We start from the raw sequence: 16,191 nt of genomic DNA, 5'->3' as shown, positions 1-16,191 counted from the left end.
ATGCTTCGTTCCTGTTGTTGTGAAGGTCACATTTTTAATGCTTTCTTTAGGATTTATCAACACTATAGGAGTATTTTGGATTTTTTTAAATACCTGATTTTTTCTGATTACAAGTATAAAACATATTCATTATAGGAAATTCAGAAAATACAGACAAATGATAATGACAAGAACAATAATCACCTATAATTCCACCAACCAGATATAACCAAGGTTAACATTTTGGTGTACTTTCCTTTCAAAAGCTAAGACATTTTAGTTGCAGGTAGCATTTAACTAAGCTACTTCAACATTTTATCTGAAATGATAATGATTAATATCTTGAGGGAAACATACACACACACCCCAACAAGTGAGTTCAAGCACCATTTTCTTTCAAAAAAGGTCAAAATAAATAAGGTTAAACTCAAAATCACTGATTTGTATCTAACTTGAGCATTCAAGCATTAAAACCAAGTAAAGCGCGACTAGGTTCTGAACCCAACAGCCTCCGTCAAGTCAGGCATGGATCACCAAACATTCTTTTCAGAAGAAATCAATATTTTAACAAGCCTATGGGTAAATTCAAGCAATAATTATATGTCATGATATCTAGAAAGACATACATACATACAGCTGAAAAAGACAGAACAAGAAATGGAAAAATAACAAACAGCCCTTGTGCTCTGCTTTGCCCATGGGGCTCCAAAGTGGGGTGTTAACAGCAAAATGTGGCAACTCTAAAATGGCTTAATAACTATGTCAAAAAATCCATGGGGACTTCCTTGGTGGTGCAGTGGTTAAGAATCCACCTGCCTGTGGAGAAAAGGGAACCCTCCTGCACTGTTGGTGGGAATGTAAATTGATACAGCCACTATGGAGAACAGTATGAAGGTTCCTTAAAAAACTAAAAGTAGAACTACCATACGACCCAACAATCCCACTACTGGGTATAGACCCTGAGAAAACCATAATTCAAAAAGAGTCATGTACCACAATGTTCATTGCAGCTCTATTTATAATAGCCAGGACATGGAAGCAACCTAAGTGTCCATCTACAGATGAATGGATAAAGAAGATGTGGCCCATATATACAATGGAATATTACTCAGCCATAAAAAGAAACGAAATTGAGTTATTTGTAGTGAGGTGGATGGACCTAGAGTGTGTCATACAGAGTGAAGTAAGTCAGAAAGAGAAAAACAAATATCATATGCTAACACATATATATGGAATCTAAAAAAAAAATGGTCATGAAGAACCTAGGGGCAGGATGGGAATAAAGACACAGACCTACTAGAGAATGGACTTGAGGACACAGGGAGGGGGAAGGGTAAACTGGGACAAAATGAGAGAGTGGCATGGACATATATACACTACCAAACATAAAACTGATAGCTAGTGGGAAGCAGCTGCATAGCACAGGAAGATCAGCTCGGTGCTTTGTGACCACCTAGAGGGGTGGGATAGGGAGGGTGGGAGGGAGACACAAGAGGGAGGAGATATGGGGATATATGTGTATGTATAGCTGATTCACTTCGTTATAAAGCAGAAACTAACACACCACTGTAAAGCAATTATACTCCAATAAAGATGTTAAAAATAAATAAATAAATAAAACTAAAAAGATCACAAAAAAAGAATCCACCTGCCAATGCAGGGGACATGGGTTCGATCCCTGGTCTGGGAAGATTCCACATGCCTCTGTGCCTCCACAGGCACAGAGCAACTAAGCCCATGTGCCACAACTACTGAGCCTGTGCTCTAGAGCCCGCAAGCCACAACTACTGAGCCCATGCACCACAACTACTGAGCCCACGCACCACAACTACTGAGCCCATGTGCCACAACTACTGAAGCCCATGCATCTAGAGCCCGTGCTCTACAACAAGAGAAGCCACCACAGTGAGAAGCCCGTACACTGCAACGAAGAGTAGCCCCTGCTCGCTGCAACTAGAGAAAGCCCGCGCTCAGCAACGAAGACCCAATGCAGCCAAAATTAATTAATTAATTAATTAATTATTTTTTTTAAAGTGCGTGTATCCTGTGCTTGGAAATAACTCCCTACAGTGTGTAGCTGAGGATCACCACAGTTAACTAGCTCCAATACAGTGAAGGATTTGTTTCTGTAGGTGACTAGGCTCCTGCCACATACTGCAAGAAGTCATTTCCTCAGGAGACAAAGTTGACAATTGTGCTGCTTTGTGCTGATTCTTTGTCTTGGGGCACAAGGTAGTCTTCTGGGGTTCTGGTACTGTTCTGCTTCTTGAGCCAGGTGCTGGTTACACAGGTGTGCTTGCTTTGTGAAAATTCACTGAGCTATATGTTAATTATTTCTGTACCTATTTGGTATGTACATTATTCTTTGATGAAATTTACATATACAAAAATTATTCACCCCTTGGCAGTATTTGTGGTACCCTATCAAGTAAACTTTGGGGAAAACCCCAACAATAGTTTACAGTTCAGTGGTCATCATGAATAAGAAAGGCCATTTTAGTCAGTGAGGTGCTACTTAACCAAGCAACAAGGAAACTGGTTGCAAACCTCATTTGTAACAAAGACATCACCTATAGGAATATTATAGAAGAAGAGGAACTAAGGTACAAATGGTGATCAAACCTTTCAAAACACCAAGGCCACAATAGGCAATGAACATGGGTTAGACCAGATCACATTTATGGCTAGTAAGTATATTTTTATGTAAAGCTCCATGGGGCATATTTTTGTTCTAAATGTTCCAATTCACACCCCTCCCTGTCGCCATTTCTGCACTTCCTTTCTGCTGGTTAATGGAAGAGAAGCTCAATTCCCACCCCTCCAATCAATGACCACCATTTTCAGCCTCCAAGAGAACCCTCTCTCTATTTTTAATTACATGGGAAAATGCTTACAATAGTAAGCAGGATGCAAAACTGTAAATACAGTATATAATTATAATTCTTTAAATAATATGTATGTAGAGCAAAGGAAGCAAATGACAAAAAAGACACCCCCAAATGCTAAAATGGTTATATTTATGGCTTTTTGTGTTTTCCTTTAAACTGTCTGTATTTTCTTAATACTACATTAATATTCATGAAAAAATAATCATTATGATAAAAGTAGGATACATGGAAAAAGAGACTAGAAGGAATATTAACGGTACCATCTCTGCATTGTGGAATTATACGTAGCTTTTATTTTTAGTTTTATACTTTTCTGTATTTTCCAAGTTTTCTGCAAGACACATGGTTAAGTTTATAATCATAAAATAACTTAGAAAATATCTTTGGTACTCTCCTCTATTTCCTCCATTTAAGCCTGAGAACAGAGACTAAATGTGGCATTCTATATGAGACAACACACATCTTCCATGGACTGGGGGAAATAGTTCTTTATGTGCTTAGAAAAACAATTCACCAATCAGGCTATATTTTTGTAAGGTTTTTATGTTATGGAATTCCACATTCATCAACATGTTCACTGGAAGCACTTTAATTGGAGACATAAGTTGAATGGTGTAAATCAAATTTTTAAAACATCAAAAAAAAAAAACAGAACAGGGAAAGTTCAACGTAAATACTCACTGTCACTATTTCTTTGTTACCTAAGTCATTTTGCCATTAAAAACCCATAAACTGGCACATGATGGTGACCAACATAAAAATTAGGGCCTTTGCAATCTTGAAGTATTTGTACAATCTTAGTCCTCCTTATTTTGTATATTCAGGCAAGAAGCACAGTACTTAGCATACAATAGACCCTTGATAAATGTTCAATGAATTGAATTTCAATCCCCTTCCGTTAGATATTTTTCTAGGGAATCATATGACCCTCTGGCATTGTTGTGTATTTAAGGCCACTCAAGAAGCATTTCCAGAGCACATAAAGTATAAAGGTTCCTATGGGGAATACGACAATAATAAAACATTAAAATGATTACGATACAGTAGGAAGGTAAAATATATAAACAAAAAACTACCAGCAAAATGCAGAAAGTACTATAAGAGATGGTGTTCTACAGGAGATAAGAGAAGAGATTATTTTGTTTTTGGTGCAGGGGCTGTGGTGGGAAGAGGAAAAGAAGGAATTATGAAAGGCTTCAAAGATGAGGAGGCATCTGTACTGGGTTTTGAAGGATGGGTAAGGTTTTGACCAACAGAGCTGGTAAGAAAAGGGTATGTAGGCAAAAGCAGAAGTACGAGCAAAGGAATGATAATGGGAAAGGGTAGAGAACATGTTTAGGGATCAATATGAGACAAGAAATACATAAAGCTTCACAAGTAGGTTGGGACTAGATCATTAAGAGTCTTATACGCCATGCTGAGAAACATAGTCTCAAATTTATAAGTAATGGGCTTTTGAGCAATGACGAATGTGTGACCAGAGCTGTGTTCTGGTGGCCACGTGGAGGAAGAACCAAAGGGAAGAAGTGACTGGAGGAAGGGAGACCAAGGCTAAGTATTTGTTCCCATGAGAAGACACAGGAACTGAAAGCAGTGTTAAAACAATTGTGAGGGAGAAAGGAACATATGTGAGAAGACTGAAAGTGATGGAATCAACTGGACGTGGCAGATATTTACTGGAGAGAGAGTGTTGGGGGCCTGGGTATGAATGCAAGGAAGAAAAGGTATGAGATGAGTATGTTAATAAAATAACAGAAATGAAACAAAAGAGAGGCAAGAGAAGCAAGAGACTGCTTAGGAAAGAGTTTCAAAGGAGTGGTCAATAATATCAAATACAGTACTGCAGAGAGATCAAAAAGGATGCACGTGGAACAGATTCTGAAATGGTATTTTACGTTGGTAAATCATCACCACCCAATCTCTTCTCAACTTCTTTTGAGCCTATCATTCTACTAAAATAGGTTCTTTTTGATGTCAATTTACTAGGGGGCAAAAAAAAAAAAAAAAACCAGCCAACAACAACAAAAAACCAACAAAGAATAAAAACTAAATGTCAAGTGGTTGAGAAGGGATTCGGTGGTAATAAATCAGTGGAAAATCCTATTCCAAAGTCCTTTGTGAATGGGAAGAAGATTGGTTACTTGAGGGATAAGCAGTTACTTGAGAAAAGAATGACAAACATAGGTGGGCCAAAAGATCATTTTCTGGTAAAACAGTCAGTCTACTCAACTTATTCCTAAAGCATTACAGTCAGATGTCAGGTAATATGGACCTTGAAGTACTCTAAGCTATTCATTTTCAAATTGTATACCACAAACATACAAATCACTTTTCATTTTCTAAAATACATTTAACCATCTTAACTGTAATAAAAGAAAAATTATAGTAGCTTCCTAAATGTCAGGGTCTATGCTAAACACTTTATCTGTAGTATCTCATTTAAACATTTTATCTGTAGTATCTCATTTTATCCCTTATCAGGTAAGTTTTTTTTTGACATCTTTATTGGAGTATAATTGCTTTACAATGGTGTGTTAGTTTCTGCTTTATAACAAAATGAATCAGTTATACATATAATTTCCTTTTGAATCTCTTGTTATCAGTCTGTGGAGATTTTTTTTCTTTTTCAGTGAGTTTAGGTAATTTCTTTGCTTTTAGGAATTTGTTTCATCTAGGTTTTCTAATTTGTTGGTATATGATTGTTCATAGTATTCTATTATAATCATTTTTATTTCTGTAATAAATCACATTTTCATTTCTGCATTTAGTTTTTGTGTCTTCTCTCCTTGGGGAGAAGGTCAGTTGAGGTAAAGATTATCAATTTTGTTGGTCTTTACATAGGACAAGCTTTTGGTTTCTTAGATTTTATTATTTTTTCTCTTCTCTATTTCATTTATATTTACTCTAAGCATAATTACTTCTTTTTCTTAACTTTGGGTTTAGTTTTCTCTTTTTCTAGTTCCTCAAAGTTTAATGTTACGTTATTGAATGAGATCTTTCTTTTTTTTAACATCTTTATTGGAGTATAATTGCTTTACAATGGTGTGTTAGCTTCTGTTTTATAACAAAGTGAATCAGTTATACATATACATATATCCCCATATCTCTTCCCTCTTGCATCTCCCCACCTCCCACCCTCCCTATCCCACCCCTCTAGGTGGTCACAAAGCACCAAGCTGATCTCCCTGTGCTATGCGGCTGCTTCCCACTAGCTATCTATTTTACGTTTGGTAGTGTATATATGTCCTCAGGTAAGTTTTTTATTATGCCCATCTTACACAGGAGAAAACTGAGACTTAGAGAAGTAAAATACTGGCCTAAGATTTTAAAAATATTAAGTGGCAGAGGGAGGGAGTTTGGGATTAACATATACACACTACTATATATAAAACAGATAACCAACAAGGACCTACTGTATAGCACAGGGAACTATACTCAATATTTTACAATAACCTATGAGGGAAAAGAATCTATATATGTATATATATAACTGAATCACTGTGCTATACACCTGAAATTAACACAACATTGTAAATCAAGTATACTTCAATACAAAAAACAAAACCTAAAAAAAAAACCTGGTAGAGGCCATCTTCTTAATACACTCTAAGAGGTCTTTCAACAATGTACACAAGCAACTGTTTTATATAGCAAACTCTATCCCAGGGAAGACCACCAAATCACTAACTTAAATGGCTTGGTTCATTCACTTTTTTACAGCCCCCAGGAATAGTGCTTCTCCTGCCATCCCTCTGAATATGTTTCAAGTTCTTGTAAATGCGCCATGGATTATGAAAGTGGAAGCCTTGCACAGGTCTTTCAATAAATTCATGCCTGCACATGTTGACTCAAGGAAAATTGTGTAAGGAAGTACTGACAGCACTTCAACCCATGGGCTGTGCTCAATTAGAAAGCATGCAAGGCTCAGGCTCATCTGCTTGGCGAAAGGAGACTAGTTAGTTGTGCAACAACAAGAACATGCATAATGTGTCTCATCATGACAACCATACATTTTAGACAGCTTTAGTGCTTACTCTGTTTTGGCTGCTTCTTATCTGATTTTCATATTTAAATAAGACATGAATAGTGATTAAACTGTGAAACCAAATTTTTCTCTGCATTTTATTCCCAGTTTCTGGATCAATTTGAATGAAAAATATCCAGAGACTGCAGGATCATCTGTTAATAAAAATCTGTCATTTAAAGTTTTTTATCTGTGTGAATCAGGATTTTCTGGAAGATAATATACAGAAGTAAACTGCATGGGTTGCTGCAAGCCTACAGCTACCCTTTGGGAAAATTTGGTATCCATAAAAATAGCCTGATTTTTTTAAAAAATAGCCTGATTTTCCTAATCGATTGCACTTATATAGTGGAGTTTCTCTCCAATACACAAAAGTTTTAAAGCTACTGTTCTAAACCAGTTAGTTCTGTTACTTGAAACAAATGGGTCTTCATGGTCGCAGGACTGTGATAGGTGGGTGTGGATGATCAACACGAACTCTAACAAAGGACAGACAATTCAAGCATAGGCCCCTGTGAGAGGGGGTGAAGAAAGGTTTTGTAAACAAAGACCACAGCAATGGCTTTTCCACATTTGATGGCCCTTGTAGAATTCATGGCAGTATATATTGTTAATCAACACATAAACTTCAGTCCTACCTCTTTGCCACTAAAATCCAAGAGAAATCGTTTTTGACCAGAGATTACAACAAACCCTGGGATTACTCTCAGGAATGAGCAAAGCAAACAACACAGCACTCTGCAAACAAGTATTTAACAACATATGTGGATGAAATGCAAAGTGATTTTTCCCCTGTGTTGAAAAGTAGTTTCTTCAGGAGTTCAAGGAAGAAACGTGATTCCATTCCTCAAGTAACTAGCTAGTTCTTTTAGCTAGTTAGCCTAAGTGTAACATTGCTACAGTCAGCATCTCAGATAATAATACATTTTTAAAGTATCAAAAAATATCAAAAGTATCTGAAAACTGAGACTCATTAATGTTAAATAATCTGACCAAGGACACAAAGCTATTGTGTGGTAAATCCAGAATTTGATTCTCATTCTTGACTACAATGCATTTGCTTTTCCTAGTACACCATACTGTCTCTCAATAAAGAATAAGTAAGATGTATGTAGAGTGCCTGGCACGTAGTGGGAGCTCAACAAAATTAATTTTATTGTCCCCTAAAACTATCAGATAAATATAAGCTTATATACTTAACAGAAGTAGGATGAAAGCAGTCTAAATTGGAATTCTCTAACTAAAGAGTACTCTTCAATTCCAAATCATCTGTGCAAATGAATCTCATTGGGAGGAAGCAAAGTCAAACCCTTGCATTTAGGTAGCCAGGTGAAAGGTAAGGACTTTAAAATATACCAAGTCTTTATTCTTTGTTTCTATCAGCCTTTAAAAAGTAATTTCATTCTAATCAACGAATTATCAACCAAAAGAGATGCAGTTGCTCCTTTCTTTAATCAATATGAAATCTAAGAATCACAGCATTTTAGAGCTGGAAGGGAGTTCATCTAGTTCATTTTTTTGTCACGATCTGCCAACCTGGCTTCCTCCTCCTGCCTCTATACTATCATTTGACCAGTGAGTAACTTGTACAAGGTTGTGAAGCTGGTAGAGGCAGAGAAGGGACTAAAAGAGCTAAAATCTCCTAAGTTCCAGTTCAGTGCTCTTTCCATTATACCACCCAGCCACGCAGTGCAAGTGCTCTCTAGGCAGGGCCAGACCTACCGTTTTAGGAAAAACACAGAATCTCCAGTAGCTAAACAAGCAGATTCATCTCTCCAACAAGTCTGAAAAGCTGATCCTACCACCTAACCTTTACAGAGAAGGATGATGTGTTAAACTCTTTACCATCATTATTTCATTTCATCCTCAAGGCAAACCTGTGGGAGTGGTTCATTCTTAGTTCTTTCCCATTTGATTGAGGAGGGAATCCAGGCTAGACTTCAAATAAGTTGCTCAAGGTCACAGGGCTAGTAAGCAATGGAGCCGGAATTTAACCAAGGTCTGACTTGAGGCCCAGCTCTCAACAACTATGATATACTGCTATTACTATTACATGTCTCTGCCTTTTTCTCCCCCAAATTTTTTTCTTTGTTTTTTGGGGCCTAGGATCACTATGTACATATGGTATGGATACCTAATCACAAATAGGGAGAAGGTTTCTGGAAGGATGACTGAAGAGGGAGAAACAGTAATCCACCTCATCTGCACAAATTTAAGACCTACCTGGATTACATTTTCCAAACCCTAGGCCTTTGCTAGCCTCATGCAGAAACCTCTTCTTCTTTAATAACACTAATCACCTGTTTTGCCACTCAATATCCTAAATCAGATTTTTTCAAATGCACAGGAAAGCACTGATACCAAAAATCACTTGGGACCTGAGACCCCTGGGCAGAGAAGAACCCGACAGCTGAGCAAAGTTTCCACCAAAACTGGAATGAGGTTAACAGGGCACAGTAACACAATCTTGTACCTGATACTAGGAAACATGCAGAGAAAACAGTGAGAGAGGAGGGAAAAAATCTGCTGCGGGCCTGAGGCCGTTAATCAGGACAAGACTGAGGAAGGGATTTCCAGGCAGGCTTCTTGGGTAGGCTTCTTCCCAGTCATTTCAAAGCCAAGGCCCACCACCAACCAATTAATCCAATGCAAAACACCCTCGTGAAACAGCAGGAAAAGACGACGCAAAGAGCCCAAACAGTCCTTCTCGAGTTGCCAGCCTCCTCACTCTGTTTTCACCCTTTTCTACCAGAGAGGCAAATTCTAAAGGATTTTTCCGCCCAACCCCCCTACGCAGGGTGAATCTCGGGGAAGAGAGGACCCTGCCCTCACTCGATGGGGACAAAAAGGACACTCGTTTTCCTTCGGAGCAAGGGGATAGGGGGAAGAGTACACTGAGGAAAATAAGGGAAAATGGCCTTGGCAGGGGTTTGATGGCGCGCAATTCGGTAGCGGCACTCACCCGGGTGAGACATGGGGATGACCTCATTGCGGGTCCCCGGGAAGTTAAAGATGACGGCTCCAGACGCCCCTCTCTCATAAGCCAGATGGATCTTGTCTGCGAAGGTGCAACCCCCGCCGCGCTGGATGAGGGCCAACCAAGAGACTTGCACGCTGCTGCCCCAGTCCCCCGGGACCGTGGGCACCGTGAAATTCGTGTGCGGGTTACAGGCGTTCAGCGCCCCTGGTCCGTCGGGCGGTACCAGGACCCCAGCCACTGGCTCGAGCGGCGAATCCTGGCCGTACACGCCCTCCTCGCTCAGCTCCCACACGGTGCGGTTCACTCCGGTGTGAGGAACCCGCCAGGACACGTTGAGGTACGCGGTCCACACTGCTTCGGCTCCCCGGGAACAGGGGGCTTGCGGACTCAGAGACAGCAGGAAGCACCAGGCCAGCAATCGGGAAAAGCCGCAGCCACCGCGGGAGGAGACCCCGGCCCCGGGCGGCGGCCCCATGGCGCGCGCGCTCTGCGGTTCCCTAGGGCCCCTGGCACGCGCCTTCCCGGCTCTCGGCGGGACCCCGGCCTTGGCCAGGTGCGTGCCAGGTGGGGAGGGGGCGGGGAGAGACTGGCACGCGCGGCGGGCTGGGTCGAAGCCGACAGGCACGTAACGTCGCTGGAGATGTTGCCGCAAATGCAGCTCTTCGGGGCTCCAGTCCTCTCCGCTACTGCCTTGGCCGCGTCGGGCTCCGGGGCTTTAGCGTGAAGCTCCGCCCAGCCGACTGGGGGTGGAGGCGGCTGGGAGGGAGGAAAGGACACTGCGGGATCCGCCTTTTAAAAGGGTAACAGGGGGCTTCCCTGGTGGCGCAGCAGGTTAAGAATCTGCCTGCCAATTGAGGGGACAGGGGTTCGAGCCCTAGTCCGCGAAGGTCCCACATGCTGTGGGGCAACCAACCCCGCGAGCCACAACTACTGAAGCCCGCGCCTACAGCCCATGCTCCACAACAAGAGAAGCCACCGCAATGAGAAGCCCGCGCACCACAACAAAGAACAAAAGCAGCCAAAATAAATAGACTAAATAAATTTTTTTAAAAAGGGTAACAGGATGGGCAGGCATTAGAATAGGATCAGAGGCTGTGTGGTCAGGTGTGTCAAGTCGTTGTATGAAAAATGGACAGGCGAGGAGCTATGGAATCAGCGAACAGAAATGCTCGTTGGTAGGATTCGAGTCCGTTTTGAATTGCAAGAATATATTTTTCCCTCGTAACGTTTGCCTGCGGGGCATTTCTGGCTTAAGGTGCCAGAATGCGAAAGTACTTCTAAAAAGCGCAGATCTGAAAGATCTGACTTGCAGTCCAGAGAATTTGGGTAGGTGGGTGGTGCTTAAGCAGGCTATTTACTAATTCTCTAAGCGGGGGGTGGGGAGGGCGGCCGGGAGAGAGCATTGCCTTTTTTTTTTTTTTAACTTTTTCCTTTCCTTCTCTAAACAAGCGTCATACCTATGTATTTCCTTCTTAGCCTTACCTCATACTAAATATACTGCATCAGATGCCCCTTCTAAAAGTAATCTTAGCCCTCAAAAAAGAATGACCATTTTCATACTCCTCAAAACTAAGCCTCTTTTCTTCCATTTTCCACAAACCAGATTTACCCAAACAGATATGTCTGTGCCATTCATGACCTTAACTACATAATCTTTCTCCATCTCCCACTAACTAAAAAAGAGCCTGACTCACCTTGACAATTCACTCACAGCACTATTGCGTTAAGATTTCTCCTTACTTTAAGTGTACAATTTTTATCTACCCTGTCAGTTATTACATTTAGTAGGTGCTCAATAAATATGCATAGATTAAACTGAATTAATACTTCTGGTGTCTGACCGTTATGGATAACTTTTGCCCTTGGGGAAATTACTTTTCTGTGCCACAGTTTCCTCATCAACTGTAAAATGGGGATAATAATAGTACCTACCTCATAGAGTAGTCCAGATGATTAAATGAGTTCATACATATAAAGCACTTAGCAGAGTGTAAAAATTATATCTGTTAAATACTATTATTATTAAACAGATTCAGGGACCCAATACTTTTAAAATAATATTAAGGTTGTTACTTTGAGGTAATAATCAGAGAAAGTAATCTTCAGAATGTTTACTTTTAGCCATTTTTTTCAGTTCAAATAAATATAATTTACTTTATCCAGCCCAACATTTGTTAAATTCCTAATCAATCATTCCACTCCCCTGCCCCAACATTTACTTAATCGATATCATTTGCAAAGATTAAGCATGGGACAATCCTGCACGTGATGTTCTTATGGCTTGAGAGAAACCTAGAGGAAAATTAACACCATAACCAAACAGCAACTAGAATCCAAATAAATGGGCAATTTTGTGAAACATGAATTATAGGTGTTGAAAGGGACTTTAGAGGTCAAGGGAGGTATATGGGACCAATAGCATGGCACCCCCAACTACTGATGATGTTAATCTCAGATAAAAATTACCTAGGGGAAAATAAAAGGGTAGCATCTGTCATCTAAAGAAATGGTACGGGACTTCCCTGGTGGTGCAGTGGTTAAGAATCCGCCTGCCAATGCAGGGGACACGGGTTCGAGCCCTGGTCTGGGAAGATCCCACATGCCACAGAGCAACTAAGCCCGTGCACCACAACTACTGAGCCTACACTCTAGAGCCCGTGAGCCACAACTACTGAGCCCACGTGCCACAACTACTGAAGCCCACGTGCCTAGAGCCCGTGCTCTGCAACAAGAGAAGCCACCACAATGAGAAGCCCGTGCACTGCAACGAAGAGTAGCCCCTGCTCGCTGCAACTAGAGAAAGACGGCACGCAGCAACGAAGACCCAATGTAGCCAAAAATAAATAAATTTATATAAAAAAAAGAAATGGTACAGTTCCAGAAATTGTCTGAAATTGCTGGTGAAGAACACTCAATATTCAATCAATATTACCTGCATGATTGGGACTTCCCTGGCGGTCCAGTGGTTAAGACTCCGCACTTCCAATGTGGGGGATGTGGGTTTGATCCCTGGTCGGGGAACTAAGATCCCACATGACGTGCAGTGCAGCAGAAAATATATACATATAGAACCTGCATGACAATCAACTATGTTGTACTTTGAAGAAAGAATGTGTTTAAAAGAAAAGAGATCTTTGATAAGGTATTTACAAAAATGAAGTTTGGAGAGACATTTGTTAATATTCATTATTTCTTAAATATTTATTGCAATCTACTATATGCCAATCATGGGCTAAGCATTGGGTTAAAACAAAATAAGACATTAACTCTGCTCTCAAAAAGCTCATAAATTACCTTTGATGAGACAAACAAGCTGATAATTGTAATATATATATAGAGAGAGTGCTGATGTATATAGTATAAGAGCTACACTAGAGGTATGCATAGGGCAGTAGTGGGTGTTAGAGAAGAGGAACTAACCCCGACTGGTAAGTAAGAAAAAGCTTCCCAGAGGAGGTTACACCTGTGCTGACTTTGAGAGTGTTAGCCTTTATAGACAGAGAACAATACAAGAAAAGGCACTGAGGCATGAAACTGAAAATGTTGAGAAACAACAAGTACTACAGGCTCTATAAACACCAAGTGTTTGGAACCCAGAGTACAAGAGATAAAGTTATAAAGGGACAAAGGGGTCAGTTCTTGAGAGTCCTTTGGGTAAAGCTAAGGAGTTTGGACTTAAACCAAACGCAAGGAGTAATATAATCAGGGTTTAAGCAGGAAGTAATAAAATCAGATCTGAATTTTAGTGATCATTATGCTTCTCTGTGAATAAAAATTGGAGGAGACAAGAGTAGAAGCAGGGAGCCCAGATACAGGATTGTTGGCAGTGCTCCATGTGAGAAATGAAGGTGGCTTGGACTAAATAGGTAGTGGAGATAAAGAGAAATGGACAGATTGGTAATGTATTTTGGATATAGAATCAACAGGACTTGTTTGGAGGATAAATGAGAGGGAAGAGTTAGGGATTGCTCTGAAGCTTTTGGCTTGGAAGACTGAATGGCATTTAATTAGGAGGAGGGTTTTAAATGTGTGAAGTGGGTAGGAGGAGAAATGAGTTCAGTTTAGACAAGTTGAATTCAAGGTACCCATGATGTAGCTAGGTAGAACTGTCCGGCAGGCAGTTGGATTTTCTGATTACTGAACACCTACTAAGCGTAAGACACTTGAGAGGTGCAGGTATACAGAGACAAATGAAACAGTCCCTGCCCTCAAGGAGTTCATAGTTTAGTAGGAAAGTCAAAGAGGCAAGCACACAATAACAATATAGTGTAATACATGTTATCACTGAGAAGAGTATAGGGTGCTATGGCAACATGGGCGTGGCTCTCTTTACGAACAAATAGAGCTAATCAAGAAAAAAGAAACTAATGATATTCAGGCATAGGCAATAGGCAATACATGAGAACACCAGCGAACATTCAGAGAACTAACATTCAATAGTTAGGCATGTCTGGGGGAGCAAAGAGGGAGCCAAGGGGAGTGAAGCAGGTCAAGTGGGTTATGCCAGAACATGAAGAGTTTAGAAATCTATGTTAAAGAGTGTGGGCTCAATGCACATGTGCACACACATATTTACTAAAGTATATATGGCAAAATGATAACAATTGTTGAATCTAGATGGTGGGTATATAGGTGCTCGCTGTAATATTTTTCAACTTTTCCCTATATTTTAAACTTTTTGTAATGGTGAGTTTATGTTGTGAATTTATATTGAAATCAGTGGATCAAACAAATGATAGTATCAGACCTAGGCTTACATAGATCATCTGGATTGTATGAGGGCAAGACAAGAGGCAGAGAGACTGATACGGAGGCTAACACCCTCAGCACTATTCTGGAGGTCTAGACCAGTAGTGGAGATGAAGGTATCAGACTATCATAGCTTGATGACATGAACCATTAAAATCATCCTATGAACTCCCCTTGCTATGAGTTCCTCCTCACCAAGCAACCTTCTTTTCATCATTTAGCTCCTCCTGTAAATATGCCTACAGGGAGGTAATTCTCTGATCAGCAAACACTAGTATCTGTTTCACTGGAAGTTATACTTCTCATTATAAATTAATCAGTTGGCATTCTGGCTTATATACTGGTCTCATGAATTTGTTTAATTGTGAGTCAGTCCCCAGGAGCCCAGGCTCTGCTAATACTACCAATCAAATTTCAAAGCTCACAAAGCTAAGAACCAGACTGTAGATCATGACTGCATCAGAGTGCTCCTACTTTATGGAGCCTTGTCTGGGTAACTCTCTGGCTTTCCCTAACCATATCCCTCTGTCTCACTGTGATTTCTCTTCAAACTGCAACAGAGGCTTGCTACTAAGGATGAGATCTGTTGATCGGGAGCATCAGCATTGTCAGCAAGCTCATGAGAAATGAAGAATCTCAGGTCCCACCCAGACTTGCTGAATCAGAACCTGCATTTAAACAAGATTCCCAGGTGATTTGTATGCAAATATAAGTTTGAGAAGACCTGAGTATCCTGAGGGTAGCCAGCACTCAGCCTCTGCTTGAACACTCTCAGTGTCAGAGCTTACTACCTCACAAAGCATCGCATCCTGAGTAGTACTGCGCTTTTCTTATTGGAAGGTTCATGGAAATGCAGTGTGATTTTGCTTCAGTCTTTCCTCTTTCTCCCACCCAACTCTTCCAACCCCAGGTCCCCAGAGTTTCCATGCTATTCCCCAGCTGTCATATCACCACTCCACCAGGGCCTTTGCTTTGAGCAGTTTCCTGGTACCAGACTTCACCTTATTCCTGACCCTCAAACCAAATTTACCAGTCCTAAATGTATTCCTTCGGGGCCCTGCTGTCCCTAAGGCTAATAACAGCTATTGTTCATTGAGCATTTACTATGTTCTTTACATGCATTATCTCATAATTCTCACAACCATCCATTATTATCCTCATTTTCAGAAGAGGAAACTGGCTCAGAGAGAATTAGCAACCCCCTAAGCTCATATAGCTAGTAACAGAATCAGGATTCCAATGCACTTCTGACTCTGAGTATTAATAGCCGATAATGACTCAGTATCTTCCCTCTAGAGAGTGGTATTTGCATTCTAACATTGCCTTATACCCAAGAAGGAAAGTTCATGTGAAATGTTTCTTGCATGCATTTCAGGCACTGTGACCAGTGACAGAGATATATTTGGGCCAGGAGGCTTTTTGAATTCCTCAAATCCTACCACAGGGCTTCCCTGGTGGCGCAGTGGTTGAGAGTCCGCCTGCCGATGCAGGGGATGCGGGTTCGTGCCCCGGTCTGGGAAGATCCCACATGCCGCGGAGCGGCTGGGTCCGTGCGCCATGGCCGCTGAGCC

At 40.8% G+C, this 16,191-nt stretch overlaps 1 protein-coding gene across 2 annotated transcripts in view; it reads right to left on the bottom strand.

Annotated features, from left to right (window-relative positions):
* RNF128 (ring finger protein 128) overlaps positions 1-16,191 on the bottom strand; it is a gene marked incomplete at both ends in the record, with an annotated part of 95,102 nt that overhangs the window by 46,433 nt on the left and 32,478 nt on the right. Inside the window, one exon of one of the 2 annotated variants that reach the window (XM_079727420.1) lies at positions 9,854-10,346. The exons of the other annotated variant lie outside the window; for it this stretch is intronic. Within the exon in view, the coding sequence (XP_079583546.1) occupies positions 9,854-10,346 (493 nt within the window). Of the gene's footprint in view, positions 1-9,853; positions 10,347-16,191 lie in introns of those variants that run through there. 2 annotated transcript variants of the gene reach the window in all.

The sequence above is a fragment of the Hyperoodon ampullatus genome, assembly GCF_949752795.1.
Source record: "Hyperoodon ampullatus genome assembly, chromosome: X".
NCBI lineage: Eukaryota > Metazoa > Chordata > Mammalia > Artiodactyla > Ziphiidae > Hyperoodon > Hyperoodon ampullatus.
Note: the sequence above shows the minus strand (reverse complement) of the source record. Positions and strands in the feature narration are given on the sequence as shown.